The 24365-nt window shown below is 36.4% G+C and overlaps 1 protein-coding gene across 1 annotated transcript; it reads left to right on the forward strand.

Moving 5' to 3' along the window:
* Positions 1–602: 602 nt before the first annotated feature.
* LOC140818975 (uncharacterized) lies at positions 603–13261 on the forward strand. Its single transcript, XM_073178949.1, has 8 exons — positions 603–835; positions 1822–2271; positions 2362–2536; positions 3374–3659; positions 5068–5140; positions 5947–6037; positions 12576–12655; positions 12802–13261. The coding sequence occupies exons 1-8, from the start codon at positions 752–754 to the stop codon at positions 13153–13155; spliced, it is 1593 nt and encodes a 530-aa protein (XP_073035050.1). The 5' UTR covers positions 603–751; the 3' UTR covers positions 13156–13261.
* The last annotated feature ends 11104 nt before the right edge of the window (positions 13262–24365 follow it).

Here is a 24365-nt window from a genome sequence, read left to right on the forward strand (position 1 = left end):
TGTTAACTTCATAGTAAACACATCTTCATATGTACATGCCATGACTGACTTTGGTAGTCATTTGATTATTTTACCAGAAAATATAATGTATAAATGGTTAACAAAACTTCAGAAAACCACCCTCCCAATCAAACAACAATGAAACCCAAATCAATCCATGTAATAGCGGTATATGAAGTTCATTGTAACAATGAACAACGTACCAGTTGAACGTTCCGACGATCTTCAGCAGCGGATGTAGCTTTCGAACACTCCAGCCTCCATATCTAGCTTCGCCGCTTTCCTCTGGCAACTGTGACCGAATCATGGTTTGTGGGGGGTTAATATTTATTACAATTTAAGGAAAAAAATTATTTCTACCCATAATAGCTGTAAAGAAATACCACGTATCGGATGATGTATGGGTTGAGCAGTACCCTCTGCTGATAATCATTATGTAGTGTGTGTATAATTTTGATATATAAATAAATAAAATCAAATGCTGCTGATAATTATTATTTTTGATTTGTTAAATAATGGTAATATTATAGGAGATTAAGAAATAAAGAAGCTTGATTCAAAAAAAAAATAAAGAAATAAAGAAGCTTTTTTTGTTCCCTTTATCGGATTATTACCCACCTTGTCGATTCAGCTTCGCTCCAAACTCCCAACAGAATTTTGTTGACTGCTTTCTATTCAAAGTCCAACGACACCTTTCACGCCTAATAAAGCTTCTCTAGTGCCTGATTCCTATAGGGAACCAACAACAGTAATGGCGGAGATTAACAGTGTTGGAACAGCGAATCAAAATTCTCATCAAGAACTTGAGAATGATGCCCATGAGGCTTATGATCAGGTTGTTCTCTCGTTTGTGCTTCTTGTTTCTGTGTAATTTTCATGGGTTTTTTGTTTTCTTGGTGATGGTGATGAGCATTAGCTTTTCTACAATGATCTGTATATGTGATTCTTTGGTTTTCTTGGAAGTTTTAAGTTAATGGCTATGGAAACTTTAAAATTACCCTTTTGTTTTTTTCTTTGATTTTTGGAAATCTGGGATGGTCTTGGTTAATTCCATGTAATTTACGAGCATTTTTGTCGAGGAATGGATCCTTTTTATTAGGTACCCCCACAAGTTTGTGGCTTTTTTTTAAATTCATTTACTCTCTGATACATGATGAGGGTTTAAGTTTTCTCGGTGAAAGGGGATTTGGGATTTGGTGTTTAAAATAAGTTTCCAAAAAAATATTGGAAAGCAATTTAAAATATCATGAATGTTTAAGGAGAAACTCAACAGTCCAAGGCTCTAAATAGTGCTTCAAAAGGAATGTGATCATCTTAAATTATGAGAAACTGGAAAGATCGGCTGTGGTTTTCATGCTATTTATTGCTATTACAAATGGAGAAAATGAAAATTAATGGATTATCTTGAAATTGCGGTATCAAAAAATGTGATTTTCATGCCATACATTGCTAGTATGAATGGAGGAAATGAGAGTGTAAACTCGGGTGTAAAAAATGTGGAGACGAATCGCTTGTTGAATTCAATAACAATTGAGAAATACATAATTAAATAAAGTGAAAAAGGGAGTTTTCTAGTAGTATTTTCTGTCTCTACAGCAACAATTTCATTGCATTGTTGATAATTAGTGTGCCATTTAGCAACGGTTCCCACTATATCGTCCTTTGCAAAATTACTTGTTGCACCACTTATAAGCAATCACTTTCTTGTCTATTTAGTATTTATCAGGTTGGTTCTCAACTACATCTCCATGATGCTTTGTACAGAGATTATTTAGAAAGTTGAGGGATAAAAGTGAGCTTGGTTTTTCCTTGATTTGCCAGGAACCTTGTCTGAAGTATGAAAAAGAAGACACCTTAATGCAGCAACACCCAAGACGGCCAAACCTTTCGTCATTGGAAATACCTGTGCGTTCTTTGGAAAGTACACTGTCCGATTTTACGAGGATTGATGTTCCAAGCCCAAATTCCATAAGAGCAGGATTGCCACCCAGACCAAATTCGGCAAAATTTATATCATCTGTTAGAAACCTGCTTCCCCAGAAAAGCTTCGCAGGTTGTAAAAATCTATCTCGGGATGATGGTAAAAAAGTTCTGATTACCCCAGATACACCTCTATCAGACAAGCCCTCGACTTCAAGGTCGTTTTCTCTAAACAAAATTTTGTTCTCTTCCTCAACAAAATCGGCACATTCTTTACCCGTCACACCAATTCCTGACGTTGATCCTAAGTCCTCACATGAAAATCACAACAATCGCCAATTTAAAACACCTGTAAGTTACTTTTCTAAGTTCTTATAACTAGAAAAGTTGAATGTATTTTTGTTTCAAATTCTTCCGTTCTAACTTAATTGATGTGTGCAGATACCAGAAGTTAAACAACACATGATGCGGTCATTTTCTGTTCCAGTTAATGTCAAGACAAGAAGCTTGAGGGGGGCAGATTCTTTGGGAGGTTTGATTCGTGTAATATCCAGAAATCAGTCGGCCAGATCAGTTGATACTGCCTCCACAGATATATCCCCTGACAATGAATCTGGTACTGCATCGGTGCATCCATGAATGCTGTTCTCATAGAGTTTAAATTTTTTTTGCACTGGGCTTAAAAATACAAACACAATATTTTTAGTTAATCAACCTACATACATGTCACACACACAGTAATACCGAACTTGATACTCTTATATCGAAAATCAGTTAGCTAGATTAGTTGACACTGCCTCCACGGATATATCGTTGACAATTGAATCTGGCACTACATCCACGAGTGTTGTGCTTAGAGTTCAGAAATTTTTTTATGTTGTGCTTCTACAATCTAACCATAATAATTGCAATCAATGGGCCTCCATATGTCAACCACACCACAAAAACCGAGCTTAGTGCTTTTATATCGAAAATGAGTTGGCTAGATCAGTTGACACCGCCTCCACAGAAAGAGCCCGTGACAGTGAATCTCCTACTGCATCCATGCATATTGTGCTGACAGATTCAAAAACATTTAATGTTGAAAATCCAGACATAAATATTGGTAATCAGTGGATATATATGTGTGTATCTGTGTGTGTGTGTGTGTGAAGCACACCACAAATGCTTAGCTTAATGCTTTTATAAATGAGCTTCAGCATATTATGATCTTGGGAGGCCAATCAGATACTCCATTTCAGTGTGTGGATGGTTCATCAGTGACTCTTCAACTGTTTCCATAAATCATAGTAGTTCAAATTAATTTACATGAACCGATGTGTTTCATAGGGAGTGGTGGTAAAACCTTTCTATTTGTCACCATTTTTTGTGTGTTTCTTTTTTCTGTTACGTTCCTTTGTTAATATGTTTTTCCCTATAGATAATTATTGTAGCATATTTACTTCATATATAGATGATGGTGAAGACATTCCGGAAGAAGAAGCTGTATGCAGAATTTGTTTTGTTGAACTTGGAGAAGGGGGTGAAACGTTGAAGATGGAGTGCAGCTGCAAAGGAGAGCTTGCACTTTGCCACAAGGATTGTGCTGTGAAGTGGTTTAGCATCAAAGGTAATAAAACCTGTGATGTTTGTAAGCAGGATGTCCGTAACCTTCCTGTAACATTGCTTAAAATACAAAATCCTCCGAATGCCTCAAGAAGATCCGCTGGACTGCAGCAAAGGGAAGCTGCTCGCTATAGGTAAGTAAAATAATCTTTTATGAACAGTTTGACACTGCTGGTATCACTAATCAATCTCTCCTTTTTGTTTGTTGTCCTGCTGCTTCTTGACTTTGTGGACCTAATTTGATTACTAGATTATCTTTCCCCATAGTAGTTTTCCATCTATGTTGTTTATGTCTAATCTTCGTATATTTTATGATCTACAATTTAAGATTAGATGAGACTATGCATAAGCCAGACTTCACAATTTTCTTTCAATGCTGAGATGACACACGAACAAGTTACAATGTGAACAAAAGGAGTTCAAACGAGTGGAAAGTGGTTATTGTGGGGGTTGTGAATGTTATTGATGAAATCTTGATTTGTTCTTGCTAAAGATACAAGCCTTTTTGTAATCTGAGATAGCTAAATCTAGTAGGAACAATTCACTTTAAATCTGTAAGATAATCAGGTGAAGTTAATTTTCTCAAATTAATGTTCTAACATCATGTCAAGTCATAAAACATAAACCATAAAATTATAGTATAATAAACTGAATATTTTAGCTTGGCGTCAAAAGCTAACTGTGAAGGTAGGGGAGGTAAATAGCCACACAAATCAGGTACCAAACTCAAACACCTTTTTGATGTGGGACTAATTAAGGGCAAAGCACCATGCCACACTCACAATACTAGTGCCAATATGTGTTAGCATTGCACTTTCTTTACCTTGTCATGATTAAAAGCTTCAATGGTGTTCTCTCCCCAGCCGGGGAATTTAAACTGGGACACATTAGTTGAAATGTGTGCTCATGTTTGGTCATTGTGAGATTCTTGCTCCACAGTGATCGGTCCAGGTGGAAGGGACCAGAAACCATATGAACGTCGCACTATATTCCGTAGCTTCAATAAGTACCCATTTTACCATGTGAGTTATGCTTCGTGATATCGATTAGGCTTGATATATCTAGTTTTGTAGTTTTTGGACATAGTAATGACTTATGAGAGAGATGGAGGAAGCGGCATACAAGGACTCAATATATCTGGTTTCATTGTTTCCGCCAAGTGAAAGGGGCCTCTATTTTTTTGTTATACTTTCTGAAATCCTAACATGGTTGCTTTGGTTGCTTTGACAATACCGTATAAAGGTTGTAACTTGTAAATATGCAAATATATCATCTCAAATGTAAATGTTAAAATACACCATCTCAAATATTTCTTTCATTACGACATAGTAATGAAATAACCTATCTTGGTGCTTTCTACCTGTGGAATGTCATTTCAGTTTCTTCGAACCGTTGAACGTTTTTATTGTTTCTTTTCCTTTTTAGATTTATGTTTAATTTCAACAGTTTTAAAAGCATTTATGGAAATAATTCTTATACTTAACTGCTTTCCGAATTGGATCTTATTGTTGATTTTGTAAACTTGATGTCGATTCTCGACAGGGTCTGGCAGGATGTCCCCGTTCTTGTCATGGTCAGCATGCTTGCATATTTCTGTTTTTTGGAGCAGCTTTTGGTAATTCTTTTTCATTTTTAATTTGCTCATATCCGTGTTTGTCCGCAATTGTGTTATTAGCTGATCAAGTTCTTCGGTATTCAAATTATTCCCCATTCTACTAGCAACTCTTCTTGGTTTCCTTTTTGATTGTATGCGTGATAGTTTGACTCTTCCAGAAGAGAGGTGAGATCTTCATTGGTTTCATGATGCTCTATGAAGGTACTACATGACTTGTAACTATTTTTAGAAATGGTGAACTAGTGATGTTATGAAGCATAACGTCTGATTGCATATTGTTCCTTGTAATAAAAAATTATTAGGGTATTGAAGTTTTTTTTATGTTGTGAAAATCATAGCCATATCTTTAGAATGCTGGGCTTTTAGTATCGCCTTGACGGAATGGAGATTGATGGCTTTATGTTAGTACAGCTGTATACTTCGGGACAGACATGCATCTGTGTTGCGTATGGCCGATATTTGCTAGTTTTTAGGGATGGAAAACAAAGATGCTCATAACCTAAAACAAAGATGCTCATGACCTAACAGTGATCTCTAGATAGTCGTTTGTAGTGATATGATCTCTCTGCAACATTAACTTCCGCAGATTTGATCCCACTTCATCCATTGCATCTATTGAATTGATTCATTTAATAATCTTGTATTTCACTTTTGGGCTAGTGAAACTGACTGTATGCACTAAGCTTCTCATCTTTAAGCAGTGGGCCTTATCATGCTTTGTATATTCTCATGTATGCTATCTCTCATCTTTGATCTCAAATTTCAAGTTTCGTCTCCAATCAACTTTAAGATTTCCACTATTACAGGTATCTGACATGGGAGCTCGAGCTCTTGCCATATCTTTGCCATTTTCTTGTGTTTTAGGACTTCTTTCATCTATGATAGCATCTACTATGGGTAAGATTACTCAGCTAATCACATTTTTGGTTTAATCAACATAATTTTTTTTTATGTGGTAAATTACCATTTCATGTGAGGTACTCGTTTTTCCTTTTCTTATCTCTTCTTTCTTTTTCTTTGAGAGGATAAATGTGAACAATTTATTAATGGGCAGCAAAGGCTTACTCCCACTTACTCCGATTTTTTTTTTTCTGGTTATCTCTGTGTGTGCTTAACATCTCGAAAATCAAGCGAGAATGTTGTTACCAATGGGGACAATTTAAGAAATGATCCTGTTCCAAATTTGTATTTAATTACAGTGTTTTCAGAACAGTACTGGTTCGATCACTAGTTCGGTCATGAAAACATTGCTTAATTATAACATTATTTGACTTATTTTTTGTTACGTCACCTTCGAATTTGCAAAATACAAATTGGACTACGTATTAGACATGCTTAGAAAATACACACATGGTCCAATGCATGGGGCAATGTTTAAAAAATGAGGTCATTTTTTGAAATCGAAATTTATAAGAGGCTGTATACCATATTTTGAAATTGAATTTTGTAAGAGGCTGTATACTAAATTTCCACTATCAGCTAGAGTTGCTCAGTGAAAGGAGAGAAAAATTCTTTCTTTTGGATATACTTTTTTTTCTTTCCAAAGCATTTTTTCTTTCTATGGTAACCAGAAGAGACATATGGGTATTGCATTCTATATTCCATTTTCTTTTGCTCTCTCTTGTGTAATCTTCAAGAATACCAGACCTTTTACTTTGTACATGGATCAATTGTCTAGATATAAACTAGGGGGAACCATATAAGCAGTTGCCACTAACTTGCGTCCTCCCTCTCCCCATTTCTTTATAACTAATGAAAGATAACAAATTTTGGTTCCTTTACTTAGTCCTCAGTTATTTGTGAAGCTTCAGATACAAAGACTGCTATCTTTTTAGATGCCTTTGGTTTACAATCTGCGTCATTGTGAATGACATACATGGATCTGTGTATAAAATGAGTCAATTTGCCATTCAAGTCTGTTTATAAGTGTCTCGCTCCTAAAGTCCTCTTGATATTCACTTGTGACTTATATAGCTTCTTTATCAATTCCATCAGAACAAAGATTCTGTGTGTATATTTTCAAAGTCAGGAATAGGATTTGAAATCTTGGATGTTATGCTCCACTGGAAAAGCTATTTAAAGTGATTTTTTTTTAACCTTCGAACGCCAGCAAGATCTTGTTGTGATCGCTTTTGTCATCGTTCAATACTAAAGCTTTTGACCTGCACAAATGGATTAGAATTCTATTGATTTTTTTTTTCTGGATGCCAAAATTCACTAGAAAATGGCCTGATTTAGCCACAAATCATGGGTAATAGGTTTCTGAAGTCATCAAAATACAAATGTTTTCACTGTATCCAAAAATTTATAGTAAGATACAGAAATCTAAGAGTTCAATTTGTATACAGCTTTATACCAAATCAAATGAGCATTCAAACAACTTAAATAACTTAAATTTGTTCTGTTATCTTTTGTCTCAAAAAGTTACATCTGCAGCTGCTTAGAAAAACCCAACACACTTAGTTTTCAGGACACAATGTTTATCTGGCTTTAGACCCAGATAAACGAAGATGGAGCTCAAAGAGCTATATACTTCGATGCAACTTTCTCATTATCTTCTAATCTCTAGCCTGATAATTTGGAGAATATTAATTATTGTCGAAGTAGTTAGGATCTGATAAGCTCAATTTTGAACTAAGATCTTATATTATCGGTATGATATGTTATTTCCTAGATTTAGCGAGATTTGGTTTTACTCATTTGATCTATACAAAGTGTACTAGTCCATGACTTTAAAGAATAATAAATTAGAGAATTATTTCTCCTTATATTGTCTGCCATATTTTTCTATATGGTATTAGAGCATCTAGGTTAGAATCGGCCATGAATTTCAAAGCAGCCATGGTCGACGCTGGTTCTAGTAGTGAAGGCTTCAGTTCAAGCAGTGACCGTGGAACTCAATCGCATGTCACACCCCCAAATTCTTGTCTTCAAATAACGATCCACAAATTGAATGGGAAGAATTATTTGGAGTGGACACAATCAGTTCGGCTTGTGATTGATGGAAAAGGAAAGCTAGGATTCGTGAACGGAGAAGTGAAAGTCCCGGGTTCGGCTGACCCAAGATTCAAGCAATGGTGTTCGGAGAATTCATTGGTCATGGCGTGGTTGATCAACTCGATGGAGCTAGCAATCGGTAAACCATTCATGTTCTTACTCACGACAAACCGCCTCCGAGAAACCTACTCCGATTTTGAAAAATACTCAACTGTACGAGCTAAATACTAGGGTATGGCAAACGCAACAAGGTAACAAAGATGTCACAACTTAGTATAACATTCTGAAAACACCAATGAGTCTCAAGGTCCGGCCCTTGTAAGTCAAGGGATAGCTTCTGATGGGAGACCATTTTGCGAAAAGTGCAAAAAACCATGCCTCACTATAGAAACTTGCTGGAGAATACATGGGAAACCAGCCCGTCTTAAGAAAAAATTTGGCATCAACAGATCGAATATTTCTGGTCGAGCTCTTCAAGCATGTGGTGAAGATTCTGGAATGCCCTCTCCCTCCTCAGATTCCCTTCCCTTCACCAAGGATCGGTCAGAGCAATTATTCCAATTGTTTGATTCTAGACGTGATAAATACAAGCCCTCATGTTTCTTGGCCCAGACATGTATTTATCTTTGTGCAAATATTGCTAATTCGACCACTAACAGTGTTTGGATTCTAGATTCAGGAGCAACAGATCATACGACATGTTCTTTGCAAGTGTTCTCCTTGTATATCCCATGTGCAGGAAACCAAAAAGTTAAACTTGCTGATGGCTCTGTTGCAGGGAAAAAAACTACTGTTATTTCTCTTCTTTGATTCTTACAAATGTGTTACACGTCCCCTTTCTATCGTATAATCTCGTCAGTCAGCAAACTCACCCTTAGTCTTACATGGCGAGTCATATTTTGTCCTCTAATTGTGAATTTTAGGACCTAGCCTAGGGGACGATGATTGGCAATGGTGGTCTGTACTTTCTTACTGCCAATTCCTTCCTTGACAGACGTGATCCAGACGAGTGTCTCAATTCTGTTTCTACTCAAGTGTCGATGATATTTTCTTATGGCATAGTCGGTTAGGTCATCCGAACTTTATTTATTTGAAAAAAATGTTTCTTAAGTTATTTATCAATAAAAATATTTCCACTTTGCCTGGTGAATATTGTGAGTTAGCCAAACATCATCGAGCTAATTTTTCATCTCAACCTTATAAAAAGTCCACGCATTTTACGATGATTCACAGTACATATGGGCTCATGTAAAGTAAAAACACTTACTGATAAACGGTGGTCTGTGTCTTTCATTGATGACCATTCACGTCTGACTTAGGTTTTTCTTTTGAAAGATAGGTCTGATGCAGGGGTCACATTTCAAAAAAATTTCCAAACGATTCAGACGCAATTCCACACTAGGATCAAAAAGTTTCGGAGTGATAATGGACAAGAATACTTTAACAATATATTTGACAAGTTTTTTCGAGAGCAAGGGATCGTTCACCAAAGCTCCTATCCCCATGCACCTCAACAAAATGGTGGGGCTGAACGAAAAAACAAACATCTCCTTGAAGTTGCTCGAGCAATTAGTTTTGAAACTAAAGTGCCTAAGTATCTTTAGAGAGAAGCAGTTCTAACAGCCACCTATTTGATAAATAGACTACCATCTAAGATTTTGAATTTTCAATCCCCCATATATATTTTCAAATTTTTTTTCCCAAAACACGCCTTCTCATAAAAATCCTTTAAAAAAAATTTGGCAGCCTGGCATTTGTTCACAACTTTGATCCTGATATCTAGAAACTGGATCGAAAGACACGAAAATGTATCTTTGTTGGGTATCCTGCAAACCAACGGGGGTACAAGTATTTTGACCCTGTTACTATTTTTTATTTTTTTTATCTCCATGGATGCAACATTTGTTGAAGGCAAGTCCTTCTACACGCCTCATCTTCAAGGAGAGTCTAGAGATGAAGATGACCACTTACCGAGCCTGATTTTAATATAGAAATAAGAAACTATGATATTTCAAACTTTAATCAATGCAACATAACAGTGGAGACAAGTGAGAAACAGTTTAAAGGGTTGGTTTATACAAGGAACAAAGATGCAAAGAAAGGGGAGCCCTGTCATTCAACAATATCATGAGTCAACTCGTGGACTGAATCTTGAAACTCAGAATGATGCCTCGACCACTCCTGAAAACAACATTGATCTTTCCATTGGCCTGAGAAAAGGTACCCGATCATGCACAAAGCACAATCTCAAACTTTGTATCTTATAAAAAACTGTCATCCTCCTATTGTTCGTTTGTCCCTCAGTTAGATGTCATTAGTATTCCTAAGAATGTACAGGAAGCTCTAGAGATCCCTGAATGGAGATAGGCGATTTATGAGACGAGAGCTCTAAAAAAAGACTACATGGGAGAAGGCTGACCTACCAAGTGGGAAATCTGTTAGAGGCCGTGAGTGGGTATTTCCCCAAAATACAATTATGATGGATCTCTGGAAAGGTATAAAGCACGGTTGGCCACTAAATCAGCTAGACGTGAAGAATGACTTTCTAAATGGTAATCTAGAAGAGGAAGTTTACATGTAACCACCATTTGGATTTATTGATCAGTTTAAACCGAAGGTGTGCAAGCTAAAGAAATCACTTTATGGACTGAAATAGTCTCCCAGAGCATGGTTCGAAAGGTTCAGAAAGTTTGTGAGAAGCCAAGGCTATTGTCAAGGACAATCGGATCATATTCTCTTCACAAAAAGGTCCAATAGTGGAAAGGTTTCAATGTTAATTGTCTATGTTGATGATATAATATTGAGAGGTGATGATATAGAATAGACAAACATATTAAAGAAAAGCTTGGCAAGAGAGTTTGAAATGAAGGATTTCCTTGGAATGGAGGTAGCAAGGTCTAAAACGAGAATCATGGTGTCTCAAAGAAAATACATTCTCGACTTCCTGAAGGAGACATGGATGAGTGGATGCAAACCATCATATACTCCTATAGAAGCCAATAAGAAGCTAGGAGATATCAACATTGGCACTGCAGTGGATACATGAAGATATCAAAGAATGGTCGGGAGATTGATTTATCTGTCGCTCACACGCCCGGACATTGCCTTCGCAGTAAGTATGTTTAGCCAATTTATGCACTTGCCGTGTGAAGAACATTTTGAAGCTGTATATTGAATTCTACGATATCTAAAGGAACTCCAGGGAAGAGATTGCTCTTTGAGAAAACTGAGAATCGAAAAGTTGAAGTATATACAGATGCTGATTGGGCAGGATCAATCACTGATCGAAGATCGACCTCTGGTTCTTGAACATTTGTGTGGTACAACTTGGTAACATGGAGAAACAAAAAACAAGGAGTAGTTGTAAGAAGCGGCCCCGAGGCAGAATTCAAATCTATGGCACAAAGAGTGTGTGAAGTATTGTGGCTTAAACGAGTCACGGAGGATCTAAAAATGAGTGAAGTTTCCCATCAAGTTGTACTGTGACAACAAAGCAGTCATTAATATTGTTCACAATCTAGTTCTTCAGGAGAGAACAAAGCATATCAAAATTGACATGCATTTCTATAAGAGAAGCTTGAAGGAGGAGTTACATGTATTCCATTTGTTCCAATCCTATTACAAGTTGCAGATATCGTAACTAAGGGCTTATCCAAACTTTTGAAAAACAAGTGAGGAAGTTGGGGATGATGAATATCTTCGCACCAACTTGAGGTAGAGTGTTGAAGTAGTTAGGATTTGATAGGCTCTATTTTGAACTAAGATCCTATATTATTGGTATGATAGGATATTTTCCAGATTTAGTGGGATTTGTTTTTACTCCTTTTTATCACTTGTATATATAAGTATACTAATCCATGACTTTAAATAATAAGAAATAATAGAATTATTTCTCTTTATATTGCCTGACATATTGTTCTATAATTATCATAGAACATTGATGGTCTTTTCATAATTTGTTGGAATTCTCTTAATTATACTTTGAAACCATAAATTCTCTCTGTTGCATATTCCTTGGACACAAAATCTTAGTGAGGATATGCTGATATGGTCTGATGATTAAATAAGATATCAATCTTGATACTTCATGAAGCAGTGAGATCCATGTCCTTATGATATCAGCTGCCCATTAAATTTAATGAATCTCCCATTGTATGAACTAAGTTTGTAACGCGAGGAAGATAATAAAGCGAGAAACAATATGGCATAATATTGGTGTTCCTGGTTGTAAACCTGATATTCATTGACAAATGTATACTAGCTTAAACTGGGTATTCTCTCTTAATTTTGAATTGTATTCGCTAATTTGTAAGTGAAAACCATTTTTTATTCATTCGAGTCATTTGCTTACCCTTTAGTGTTTCTTGTTTGAAGTGTTTTTCTCTAAAAGATTAATGTTTTGGGTAAAAACTACAATGACTTATCTTATAATTGACAGTGAGCAAGGGGTACATATGGGCTTATGCTTCATTCCAGTTTGCCATAGTCATCCTATTCGCTCATATATTCTACACAGTGGTATGACACAACTGTTCATCTTCTGCTTAGTCCATTCCCTTTTCTCTCTGTATATTGACTCGAATTCATGTGAACATACCCTTTTCAGCAATAAATTTGTTGGGCTTTGTTTTTTAAAACCATTACATGCTCTAAATCCCGTGCAGCTCAAAGTAAACTCTATCCTGTCTATTCTACTTTCCTCATTCACTGGGTTTGGAATCGCAATCAGCACCAACTCACTTCTTGTCGAGTACTTGAGATGGAGATCAAGCCGTCATCTCCATTCTTCAGCACAGCAAAGAAGCAACATTGTGCAGTCACAAAGTGGGCAGAGGCGTCACCAACACCGGCATCAGCATCAGCACAGAAATCATCAATTTCATCACCAGCATCAGCAACCAGCTGCGCAATTTAACGAGTATAATCAAGTAATTCAAAATACATCGGCACATCATATCCCTGTTGGATCATCACAAAGCACCGTGCAACAGCAGGAAACGGTATTGCAGAACATTTAAGCCTCGTATATTGAGTTATTCCGTAGATTTTTTAGTTGAAGGGTTGGGTCTCAACTTTGGAGTTTTGGGATAGTACATATGTAACGAAGCGATACTATTGAGTTATTTATTTTTGGAGATAATTTAGCTTCTGCTTCAACTTTTCTGAAAAATAATGCCGGTATAGCTGACTTAGCGGACTTATCTTTCAAGAGTTCTAGTTTCACGTGAGTGAAGCATATATACAATCAATAAAGTCGAAATGAATGGTGCAACCAAGAAAATTTGAAGACGCACGACGACTTGGAGGTTTACTGCCATCTCGATTAATTTATATGATCTCATCACAAATAATATTAGGTTTGAGGTTCTCTAGTCAAGTTCAACTAAATATGAGCTGAAGTCTTAAATTTGAAAGAGTAGGTTTCTTGTGAGATGGTTTCATGAATCTTTTTCTGTGAGACGGGTCAACCCTATCGATATTCACAATAAAAAGTAATATTTTTAGCATAAAAGTAATCATTTTTCATAAATGACTCAAATAAGAGACCTGTCTCACAAAATACGACCCGTGAGACCGTCTCACATAAGTTTTTGCCATATTGAAAACGATTCATTTGTAAAAAAAACAGGTGTTCCATGATGTGGAATAAAAGTTATTTTTATTCGATGTTTTGTATATAGATGTTCTTAATAAGTGCTAAAAAAAACATTTTTAAATAATTAGAAAATGTTATTTTTGAGCTTTGCTTCTCCATTAAAGAAATTTTAGTAATTTGGTGATGAACAATTGATTTTTTCTTTAAAAAGTAAAAATTGAAATGGGTTTCAGTATTTGGTTAGGTATTGAATTTTTTGATGCATTTCTAAAGAAAATTAAAATATTTTACATTTTTAAAGAAAATTGAAACATAATGTCATGCCCTGAGCCTAATGTTAGTCCACACCGATGTCAACAATCATATAATCACCAAACAACAAGCCTCATAGTACAGTATAAACCAAAATCGCTATATATCATAGATACCATAAAAATTGCATTGTCTTTACAACATGAATACTTAAAATGATGAAAATCTGCGGAAACGTTTTACAACTTTAAATAAATGAAACTTAAAGGAACATATTCTTAATTAAACTTCTTCATGTGTCAACTACTAGCCCCAAAATTGGTTTTATTCTTGTTCCTGATTTCTACTTCTGACTTATCTGTGGGATGTAGAGTAAGTGATGAGTGATATGACTATTATTCCGTAAGCAGGGGCCGTTTGAGCACATACATATCAAGCATACATGATTTTCGAAAAATTTATTTCATATATAACATATTTTGTACCACATATCATAAACATAACGTAAGCATATCTTGGCATAGGCACTGATATTCCTCTACGAATGATTTACTGATATCAACCCCTAGTTTTTACTTGTGTAAGGGGCAATAACATATAACTGTTACAATTCTGCCGTGTAAGGGCCATAAACATATCTTATTTGAGATTATAATGCATATCCACTTTAATCCTCACAATGCCAAACAAAAGATAATCATATCACAAGAAAAAGTAAATGAAGAATTGCACTCGACCGGAAATTTCAAAAATGAAACAATTCATATGCAGATTATTTTAATACAAGCTCATTTACCTTAGATCTTGATGCTAAAAGGTTGAAGAATGATTTTGTTTCTACGATTTTCGAATTCTCCTTGGATCTGAACTGCAGCAGAACTTCAATACTCGGCAGAACTTGGAGAGCAAAACTCAAAATCTTGAGAGCAATTGAGAGAAACTTTGGAAAATTTGGTGAAATTTTCAGGTGTGATTTTCGAATGGGAGGATAGGGGCTGATTGTTATCATAATCATGTATTGTCTTCGCATTTGAACTTTTGAATTAAATTTTGAATTTAAGATAAGTTATCCTCCCTTATCTATCTCCTTAGATAGATTTTCGAAAATATTTCCTTGCTAAGCCTGTAAATGAGAAAGTCCAGGTATAATTTTTCAGCAGCTGGTAGATCTTTTATTCTACAGTACAATTTAATTTGTGCCCTTATATTTTTGAATTTTCCCCTATGTATTTTTGAAAGTTCGAGTCCAACAATGGCTTTTTCTCCCACGTCATCCTAATACAGAGGTGATCGACACTTTCTTCCATACAAAGCTTCATATGTGGCTATTCGAATGTTGTTGTGGTATATGTTATTGTATGCAAATTCAATTAAGGTAAAATGAGTGCCCCAATTGCTTCTCAACTCTAGGGCGCATGCTTGCAGCACATCCTCTATGATTTTGTATTGTTCTCTCGGTTTGGCTATTTGATTGAGGGTGATAGACCATACTAAGAGTGTAAAGTATGAAAAATCAACCTACGTAAACCACATGCATACAAAATTATTTTAATTGCTTAATTGTTTTATTCAATTGATTTTAAATGTTAGCATGATGTTTATTATATGATTAAATGTATAATTGCATGATTAAATGATTAAATGATTATATGACACGTTTACATGAATTTAAGTATTTTACCCGAATATTTGATAATAGGCAGGGAAAAGGAGACCGGTGACGATCAAGACAAGGATATGTATTTTTATTTAAATAATGTCAAGGCTTCCTAATATGATTTAAAACTGATTTAATTTTCCTAAAAATGATGGAGTTCGAATTATTTTACGAGTCGAGCTCGATTTTTCCCGGGATCAAAAATATTATTTTTGAGAAACTAATTTTATAAACTTTTATGTTTTAATTAATTAAGTGTTATTGGGTCCAATTTAATTATTTAAAGAAGGCCCAATTACCTTTAATCATGAAAGCCCAAAACAAAGCCCATTAGCATGTTAATTTATTTATAAATAAGTCACCTATGCTTTGAAAACACCACAAATTCACACCCTAGGAGCTGTGTAACACACACACACAAACTTCAGATTTTTGAAAAATAGGAGGAAAGATTCTTCGTCGTCCGGTCGTCCAACGTCGCACCCTCGCTGAAGATCGTATATTCGAGTGTTATAAACGCAAATGCACGTTTCCTAAACTCTTTTAACATCATACAAATCATAATATGCTTGATTTAATTGTTTATGCATGAAAAATATGTGCGTTCGATTATTTTACGGTAAGTTGCGTATTTTCAAAGATTTAACGATTTCGCGCTTATTTTGAAAACATTTTTTAGTCCAACGAGTACGCTGTCAATCTATGAAAAATATGAATGAATTGGGGACAAAACATGACAAATATTGTAGGAAATAAAGCTGGAACCGTAGGATTTCAATTGCCAAGAGGGGCCGAGAGTTTCAAAGGTGGGTGTGCTTGTTGGGGATTCAAGGGCTCGGTTATGTTTGCATGGGTTGATGGACCTCGACCAGGGCTCTTCCAGGGTTAGGGGTGGTCTCAGTCTAGGGCTGGGTTGGGTCCTAGGGTGGCTAGGGCTCGCGCTAGGTGGGCTGGAAGAGTCCTAGCGTGAGGGGAGTCTTCACGCGCAGGTCCAAGGGGCTGGCCGAAAGTTCCAGGGGCTTTGGCTCGGTTAGGGGCTGGCTAGGTGGTCCATAAGGGTCCTAGGGAGATGGGTAAGGTCTGGACTAGGGGCTGGTGTGGCTTGGTTGGCAGCTGGCTCGAGAGAAGATGGAAACCGTGAGAGGCGTGAGTTACTCCAAGGAGCGCGGCTGCTGTCAACTGAATTCAGAAGCTTCGTGCGTGGGTTCCAGTGGCTGGGATGGGTCTGGGCGTGGTCCAGGGAAGGTTATGGTCAGGTTGGCTCGGTGGTGGCTCAACTGGAAGTGTCCTAGGGTGGCTAGGAAACTTAAGCGTGAGTTAGCATGCTGGGGCGCAGGTGGTGTATCTTCGGGCAGGGCGTTTTGCTTGGGTTAGGGCCTGGTCCGAGGGCTTGGGCTCGGGTCTGGGACTGGTCTAGGTTCAGTAAAGATCATGGGTGGTCAGTGATTAGATGGCTTGATGAGTCCTAAGGCAACTAGGAGTCCTAGATTTTGCATGAGAGTCACACGCACAGCATGCAGGATTTTGGGTCTCGGTTCCAGGGAGATTGAGTGAGCTAGGGGCTTGTTCTTTGGTCTGGGCTTGGTCATTAGGGTCCCTAGGTTGGTTGGCTAGGATTTGGCTCAAGGTGGCTCGGGCGCGGCTCGAGTAAATTGGGAGATAGCTCGGTGGTTTTGATTAGGTGTCAATATTTCGAATTTAAGAACTAAAATTGAATCCATGGGTCTACGGGTGTGGCTCATGACTTGGAAGGGTAGAATAAATACTAAAAATGTTATGTTTAAAATTTGAGATCAAAATAATGAGTTTTGGAATTTTTCGAGATTTAACCGCCGTACGAAACATTAATTAATGAATTAATTGAAACGCCTATTATAAAATTATGGAAAAATAGGTTTAAGCTTAAATAATTATTAAAAGTCTAAGTTTTTAATTTGGGAATTTTATATTAAAGTTTGGTTTAATTCGGGATTAAAACGCATTAATATGTCTTATTTAAAGATTAATTTAAAAGTCATCGATTTATGTCAAATAAAAATATGAGAAAATTCATGTAAGTTTAAATAATTATTTAGAATAATTTCATGTCATTAAATGTGAGAAAAAGATAAATTCGAGAATTTTACGTCTAGGGGAAAAACGATCTTTTTACATTTAGGAAAATACGAAAACGCTTGGCAGCGTCCCGAAGGATCATAATGCATGTAAAATGATATTTTATGATTTTTTATGATGATTTTGATGATAATAGGTATTTTTACGATTTATGGTAAAGTTGTCAATTTATACTGTCTAAAATGTTATTTTTGGAAAGCTGTCTTAATTTATGATTTTTAAAGAAAAGGAAAAATATTTTGAGGGATGTGAATTAACTGTGACAAAAGAAATGATATATGATTTATGTCGTATCCGTTTATGTTGAGGACGATGAACTTACATTTTTGTGGGGATGTCGTGAGGAGAAATGCCCAGAGGGAGCCCATTTACAGGAAAAGGTCCTAGAGAGAGACCGTCTATGAGAGAAGGCCCCCGAGGGAGCCCCGACGATCGTATTTTCATATTGGAGCCTAGTGCATACCCCCATGAGCCATGTGGAGCTAAGACTGCAGTCGACCAAAGGATAAAAGCTAGTCACTTTCAGGGATCAAACTTCACCCAAAACGATATATGATTAAAAGCTTATGATAAAAATGATTTTTATGATATATGATTTACGATGATGATTAAAGCTATTTTTAAATGATTTTAAAGATTTATTAATGCTTAATGTTATTTTAAAATGGTTTACTATTTATGATTTAATTATGCTTAAATGATTTTTAATGGTTTATTTATGTTCAAAAGATTATTTTAAATAAAAATATGATTTTTAAATGCATGTGAATATATATGTATTATTTGCTATCAATATTTAGAACGTGTTGAGTCGTTAGACTCACTTGGTTTGTATGATGCAGGATTTGATGATTTTTGGAGGTGGTGACGATTGAGTCGATCGAGTGCAGCAGTACATACCCGAGGGCCTTTATGTTTCCGTACTAGCTTATTAGATTTATGTTCATGATTTTTATTAGAGATATTTTTATGTTTTATTTATTGTTAGTTTACCTTTTTAAAAGTCAATTTAGGAAGTTTTTGTTAGGTGATGATTTATGATTTTGTTTTATGCACTTGAGATTTAAATTGTTAAATTAATTTATTTAGTAATTTAGAATTTATGATTTAAGATTAGAAAAAAGAAAAAAAATCGAGGTCGTTTAAAAGAGTAAGCTTTGTTCCCATGGAACGTGAGATAAATCTCGGATCTCTGTTAGACAGAATGCTTACTGGCACCCAATGTAGTTGCACAATGTTGTCCATATCTAGAGTAGCAAACCTATCAAGATTGTAATTCATGCGAACATGTTGAAATTGTGCAAATTTTGGTAGTCTATCTACAATTACCCATTTCTGTCATGACTTTGTCTTGAATTTGATAATCCGACCAAAAGTCCATGAAAATTGTAAGAGCCCAGTTCCCAAGCCCAGCCCATTTGTCTTAAGTAAATAATAATAATTAAAAAAAAAAAAGAAACGTGAAATTCGTTTTCTCTCTCCCCGTAGCCGATTTTCTCCATTCTTCTTCAACATTTCGAAATTTATTTCGTCGATTGTGGCCATTCCGCTTGCCCAAAAATTGAACTAAATACATATTCGAAATCCTCTCGACGAGAGCTATCCATTGATACCAATTTTGCTAAGAAAAATCGTGTCGTCCGAAGACCCATCGGAAACCTGCCGTCTGTTTTCGCCGGAAAAGTTTGAAGAAAGCTTGGGTTATGTTGGTTGAAGCTTAAATTCGAAACTTTGAGCAATTTTAGAAATTTCAGAGGTATAATTATGATTTTAGGGTTTCGAATTTTGGGGATTTTAATTCAATTGAGTTCCGATAATTAATATATATTGGATTATTGATTTTAGGTGCTATATCGGAGCTGACTGGAGATATTAAGCTAATTTTTGAAATTTAATTAGATAATATTTCGAATTTAGCCTATTAATTTGGGATTTGTGATATTTTGAAATGTTAAATCGTTATTGAGATGTGTTTATAGCATTAGAAATAAAAAATGAACATTTTGGAAATTCCTAGTAAATATCGAAAAATTTCAGATTCGGTACGATTGAATTTTCAAATTTTCAAGTTGTCGAGTATTGAGAAATTTAAGTTAAATAAATCACTATATTTGACTTTGCGATGAGTTTTAGAAATATTAAAGCCCAAATTATGGATTTTTGGAATTTAGGCTAAATTAGTGAATATTGGAAAAATAAATGAAACTTGATATGAAATGTATTATTTGCCACAGGATTGGAGTTTTCAGAAAATATTAAGATATTTTGTGGTAAATTAAAAGCAGTTGAGGTACGTATGAACTGTTTTATTATGACGTCTATAGTGATGTGGAATGACGTTAAGTACTTTGTAATGAGTTGTGGCGTGCTTTATGTGCTTCTGTGAATATGTGATTGCATTCATGTATTTATTTGAGTTCATACATAGCATTTCGAGCCTTGACTCCGTTGATTACTATCATTGCTGATCTGTTGAGATGTTGCGTCATCTATGGAGCGAGTGATAGGATAGATCACTCCTGACATCTTATCGATGGAACGAGTGATAGGATTAGCACTCTCCTGATGACTGCTCGAGGACTGATCGGGTCGCTACCGGACCCTCGATGCTACGTGCATGGATGAACGGCGGCATGATATTACGTTGCTGCATTCCTGGCACGGGTGGCCACTGTTCATGTTGCTGATGCGTATTATTGGACTCCGTTTTGGTATCCGTTATTTCATTGTCACCGACACGCATTGCATTTCATTGCATTTTACTTGATTTTATTTAACGTCAGTTATAATTGTCATAATTTTACTGGTTCGTCGTCCTGGGGCCTGACCCCTCTTTTCTGTTTATGCTGTGGTTGTTTTTGATGCCATAACAGATTATCTAGGAGGATTTGACGTGTCTGGTGGAGCGTCAGGTAGCGGTGCCCAGTAGTTGGTTTGTTGTTGCGAGTTCCCAGATATTATATCATTGAGTCATACTTTTGCCAGGGAATGTCCTGTGTAGCTGTACTGTTATTTTATGATGTTTTGGATTGCTAGTTGCGTGATTAAGCCTTGTCGGATATGTATGCATTAGTACTGGCCAGTGCGGCTATAGGTTTGTGAATTGCTGTTATGACTTTATTTCGAGTATATAAATGTTTTTTGTGTTGCTTGGAAATTTTTGGGATGTCCTACTTACGGGGAGGTCATGCCGAAACTTTTATTGGCCCAAAAGGAAAATGTTTAATCGCTTTCGCTGTTTACATTAACGAATCCTGGTTTTTTGGTCATTAAACGTTAATCAGGAGCACGGGCCCCCACAGAAATACGCTCTCATTTCCATTCTGGGATTTTTAAAGGTTACATTGATCCTCCAAGTTGTTGATGCTCTGCAATGACCTGCTCACAGACTTGGCATTTAAATACAAGCTCTGCTATATCTCTCTTCATTCCGTTCCATAAAAAATTCTTCTTAACATCTCTGTACATTTTTTTACTGTCAGGATGATCTGAGAATTTTGACTTGTGTGCTTATGTCATTACCTCTTGGCGAAGGTTATCACTGTCAGGTACGTATAACCGTACTTTTATCCATAGGACTCCTCTGTTGCCGATCTGAAGATCTTGAGACTTTCCTCTTTTGACTTGCTGTTTAAGCTTTTTTAGCACATGTTCTCGATCCTGATTTAATTTGGCTATTTCTTGCAGACATGGCCGAGCAGAGAGTGAAGCTAGGATGACTTTACTCATGTAGAGCCCAATTTCGTACACGTATAACCCATGCATCTATTTAAATTATTAAAGCATTTAATTTATGTTAAAAGAGTTTAGTCATGCATAATTATTTGAATGCATTATTTTTAATTTAATTACGTTTATGTAATGCACGTTAAATGTCTTTCGAGTTTCATGTTTCAGGCGATTATTCGAGGCGAGATTGAGGAAAAGACCCGGGGACGATTTTTGGCAATTTAAAAGAAGGTATTTTATTTTAAGTTGAGAGTGGGGGTATTTTAAATAATTTAGTGAGTTTTAGCATTTTTGAGCCTAAATATTTAATTAGTAATTTTAAGACCTTTAAACTTTCAAAGTCTAGTTTGGTGTGTTATATTTTAATTAAAGAGTTTTATTTAAAAGTTAAGTGTGAGTTAATGTTTTGATTAGTAGACTATTATTTTAATTAAACAAAAGTTAGTCTCCTAATTTATTTAATACACACGCACGCACACAAACCCACTTTTACACACACCTGTAACACGCCTAAACACACACACACTCTAGCATTCAAGTTTTATTATTATTTTTGAGAGAGAAGTTAGGGTTCTTGAGAGCATAGGCAGCCGCCCCCTTCCCCCATCATTTCCAGCAATTTCGTTGCATTTTATTCAAGAAAAACGGTGCCACGTTCGTCCCGGATCAAGCCTCTATCCATCTCCGCTTCGGTGTCGTCTTTCGGTAACGTTATCGTCATAAAGGCACGTATATTCTGTTCTTGCTGTGTCGATCAAGTCATATTATGCGTTGCGTTGATTTTTATGCGTAAAAGTTATGTATCATGTTAGTAGTTTGAGCGGATTATAGATCGGATCAATTTCGAGGGTAAAATTTTAGATCTAAAACTCGTTTTTGCTGTCTTTTCAAATACTGCGATTTTTCTGTTCATATTTTGAGAAAACTTTCAACGGCAAAAACGTAGAACTTTTCGATACCTTCGATTTGATATATGGTTCGAAATTTTTGGACAAATATTGAGTGAGTTATGGCGTTTTTCGTGGGACTGCTCAAACTGCGTTTCAGAAAAGTTTTGATATTGATAATTTTTGAAGTTTCAGTGTTGCAGGCTTCGTTGGAAATCGACGGACGATCGTTGCTGCGTAGGATTATGTTAGTATTGAGGTTCGTTGTATTTTTCAAGGTTTTGTTGGACGTCGTTAGGCGTTTGAATTAGTTTAAAGTCGTAGGAACTCGATTGATGTCAATTGCTAATTAGCGTTGTATTGGGTAGTATGGTGGACGTCGTATCTTGAAGTGTTTATATAAGTTTTATGCAATGTTATGGTGTCCTTAAGGTGTTGAATCATAGTGTTCAAGTGTCAATTTGGGTGTGTAGGCATGTGCATAAGTTTCTCGCAGGTTTCTTCGTACAGTGTTCAGACGGACCCCCACACGGACCCGAGCACGGGGTCCGTGTCCTTGTTTTCCATTTGGTGTTCCAAGACAGTAGCCACACGGACCTCAACCCGGACCCTCACACGGGGTCCGTGTCCTTTCCTTTTCGAGACACTTGACATGCAGTACCTACACGGACCCCCATCCGGACCTAAGCACGAGGTCCGTGCCCCTTCCGTTTTCCGACACATTTTAGGCAGTACGTACACGGACCCTCTCCCGGACCCAAGCACGGGGTCCGTGTACCCTTGTTTTTTGGGAAATATTTGTAAGTTCATTTTAAGTTTGATGTTATGGGTTAGTGCAAGGATTATTAAGGGCATGTCGTGGGAAATTGTAGAAGGTCCTAAGATATGATTGAGCTTGAGAGTAAGCATGAGTTTTCTACGTCTAAGTAATGCAAGTTAAGTATGAAATTCACGTTAGTATGTTGCAGCAACGGCCCCAGTGGAAGTCCAACGAATCCCTCAACACCAAGTAAGTATGTATGACGTGCAAAGGAAATGTTTTAAGTTTTGAGGTATGCTAATTGACTTGTGACCAAAGAAAGTTAAGGATTGGAAAGCGTTAAATCATGAACGGGGACCAATCCGCCCGTTAAATTATGAACGGGTTAGATCGTGGTTGTGAAGCGTTAAATTATGAACGTGGATCAACTGGCCTGTTAAATTATGAATAGGGATCTTATGTATGTGGCAGTGGATACGTCCCTGTCAGCCCAGTACTGTGGTGAGTCTGATCAGGCGTTTATCATGTTAAGGGTCACTTGCTTTGAAACATCCTCTAAGTAAACTTATGCAGTTAAGTATGTTGAAGTATGAAAGCATGTTTAAGAAAAGTTATGTTCATGGCACGTCATAGTATGTATGTTCAAGTTCAAGCTTATTTCAAGTTGAAGTTTATGCAAGTTCAAGTTCCAAGCTATGTATGTCTTATTTTAAAAATGCATGCGATTTTATTATGCAGTACTCGTTATATCCAGTTTATACGTGTTGAGTCTTTAGACTCACTAGACTTGATCGATGCAGGTGAGTACGATGAGCAGGAGACAGGAGGTGGCGACCAAGGGGCAGGCTTGGGCTGAGCGGCAGGCTAAACCCGAGGACCGCAAGTTTATGTTTATGAAAACTTTTAAAATACTCTGATGTTTTGATTTGAATGTGAGACGTTTTGAGACAGCGTTCTTTTAGCAAACTTTTATTTGGTGATGGATTATTTTAAAGATATTTTATGTATGTTGGGTGACGACCGTACGGATGTTTTATTTGAATAAAATTTTAAATTTTCCGCAAATTTCAAGTAGTAAAAGTACGGTACGTTACAACTCAATTCTTCTGACTTAAAGAATCAGTCACTTTGTTTCCTTAACCTGGATGGTAGCTTATGGTCAAGTCACAATCCTTCAAAAGTTCATCCACCATCATTGCCTCATATTTAGTTTCTTTTTATTATTAAATTCC

Source organism: Primulina eburnea, chromosome 18 (assembly GCF_022965805.1).
Source record: "Primulina eburnea isolate SZY01 chromosome 18, ASM2296580v1, whole genome shotgun sequence".
NCBI classification, from domain to species: domain Eukaryota; kingdom Viridiplantae; phylum Streptophyta; class Magnoliopsida; order Lamiales; family Gesneriaceae; genus Primulina; species Primulina eburnea.

What these genes read in the sequence shown, in the direction of transcription:
- LOC140818975 (XM_073178949.1), top strand. Translation starts at nt 752, where the DNA reads ATGGCGGAGATTAACAGTGTTGGAACAGCGAATCAAAATTCTCATCAA. An exon ending in ATCGCCAATTTAAAACACCT is followed by an intron (nt 2,272 to 2,361) that starts GTAAGTTACTTT and finishes TGATGTGTGCAG; the next exon opens with ATACCAGAAGTTAAACAACA. An exon ending in AGGGAAGCTGCTCGCTATAG is followed by an intron (nt 3,660 to 5,067) that starts GTAAGTAAAATA and finishes GATTCTCGACAG; the next exon opens with GGTCTGGCAGGATGTCCCCG.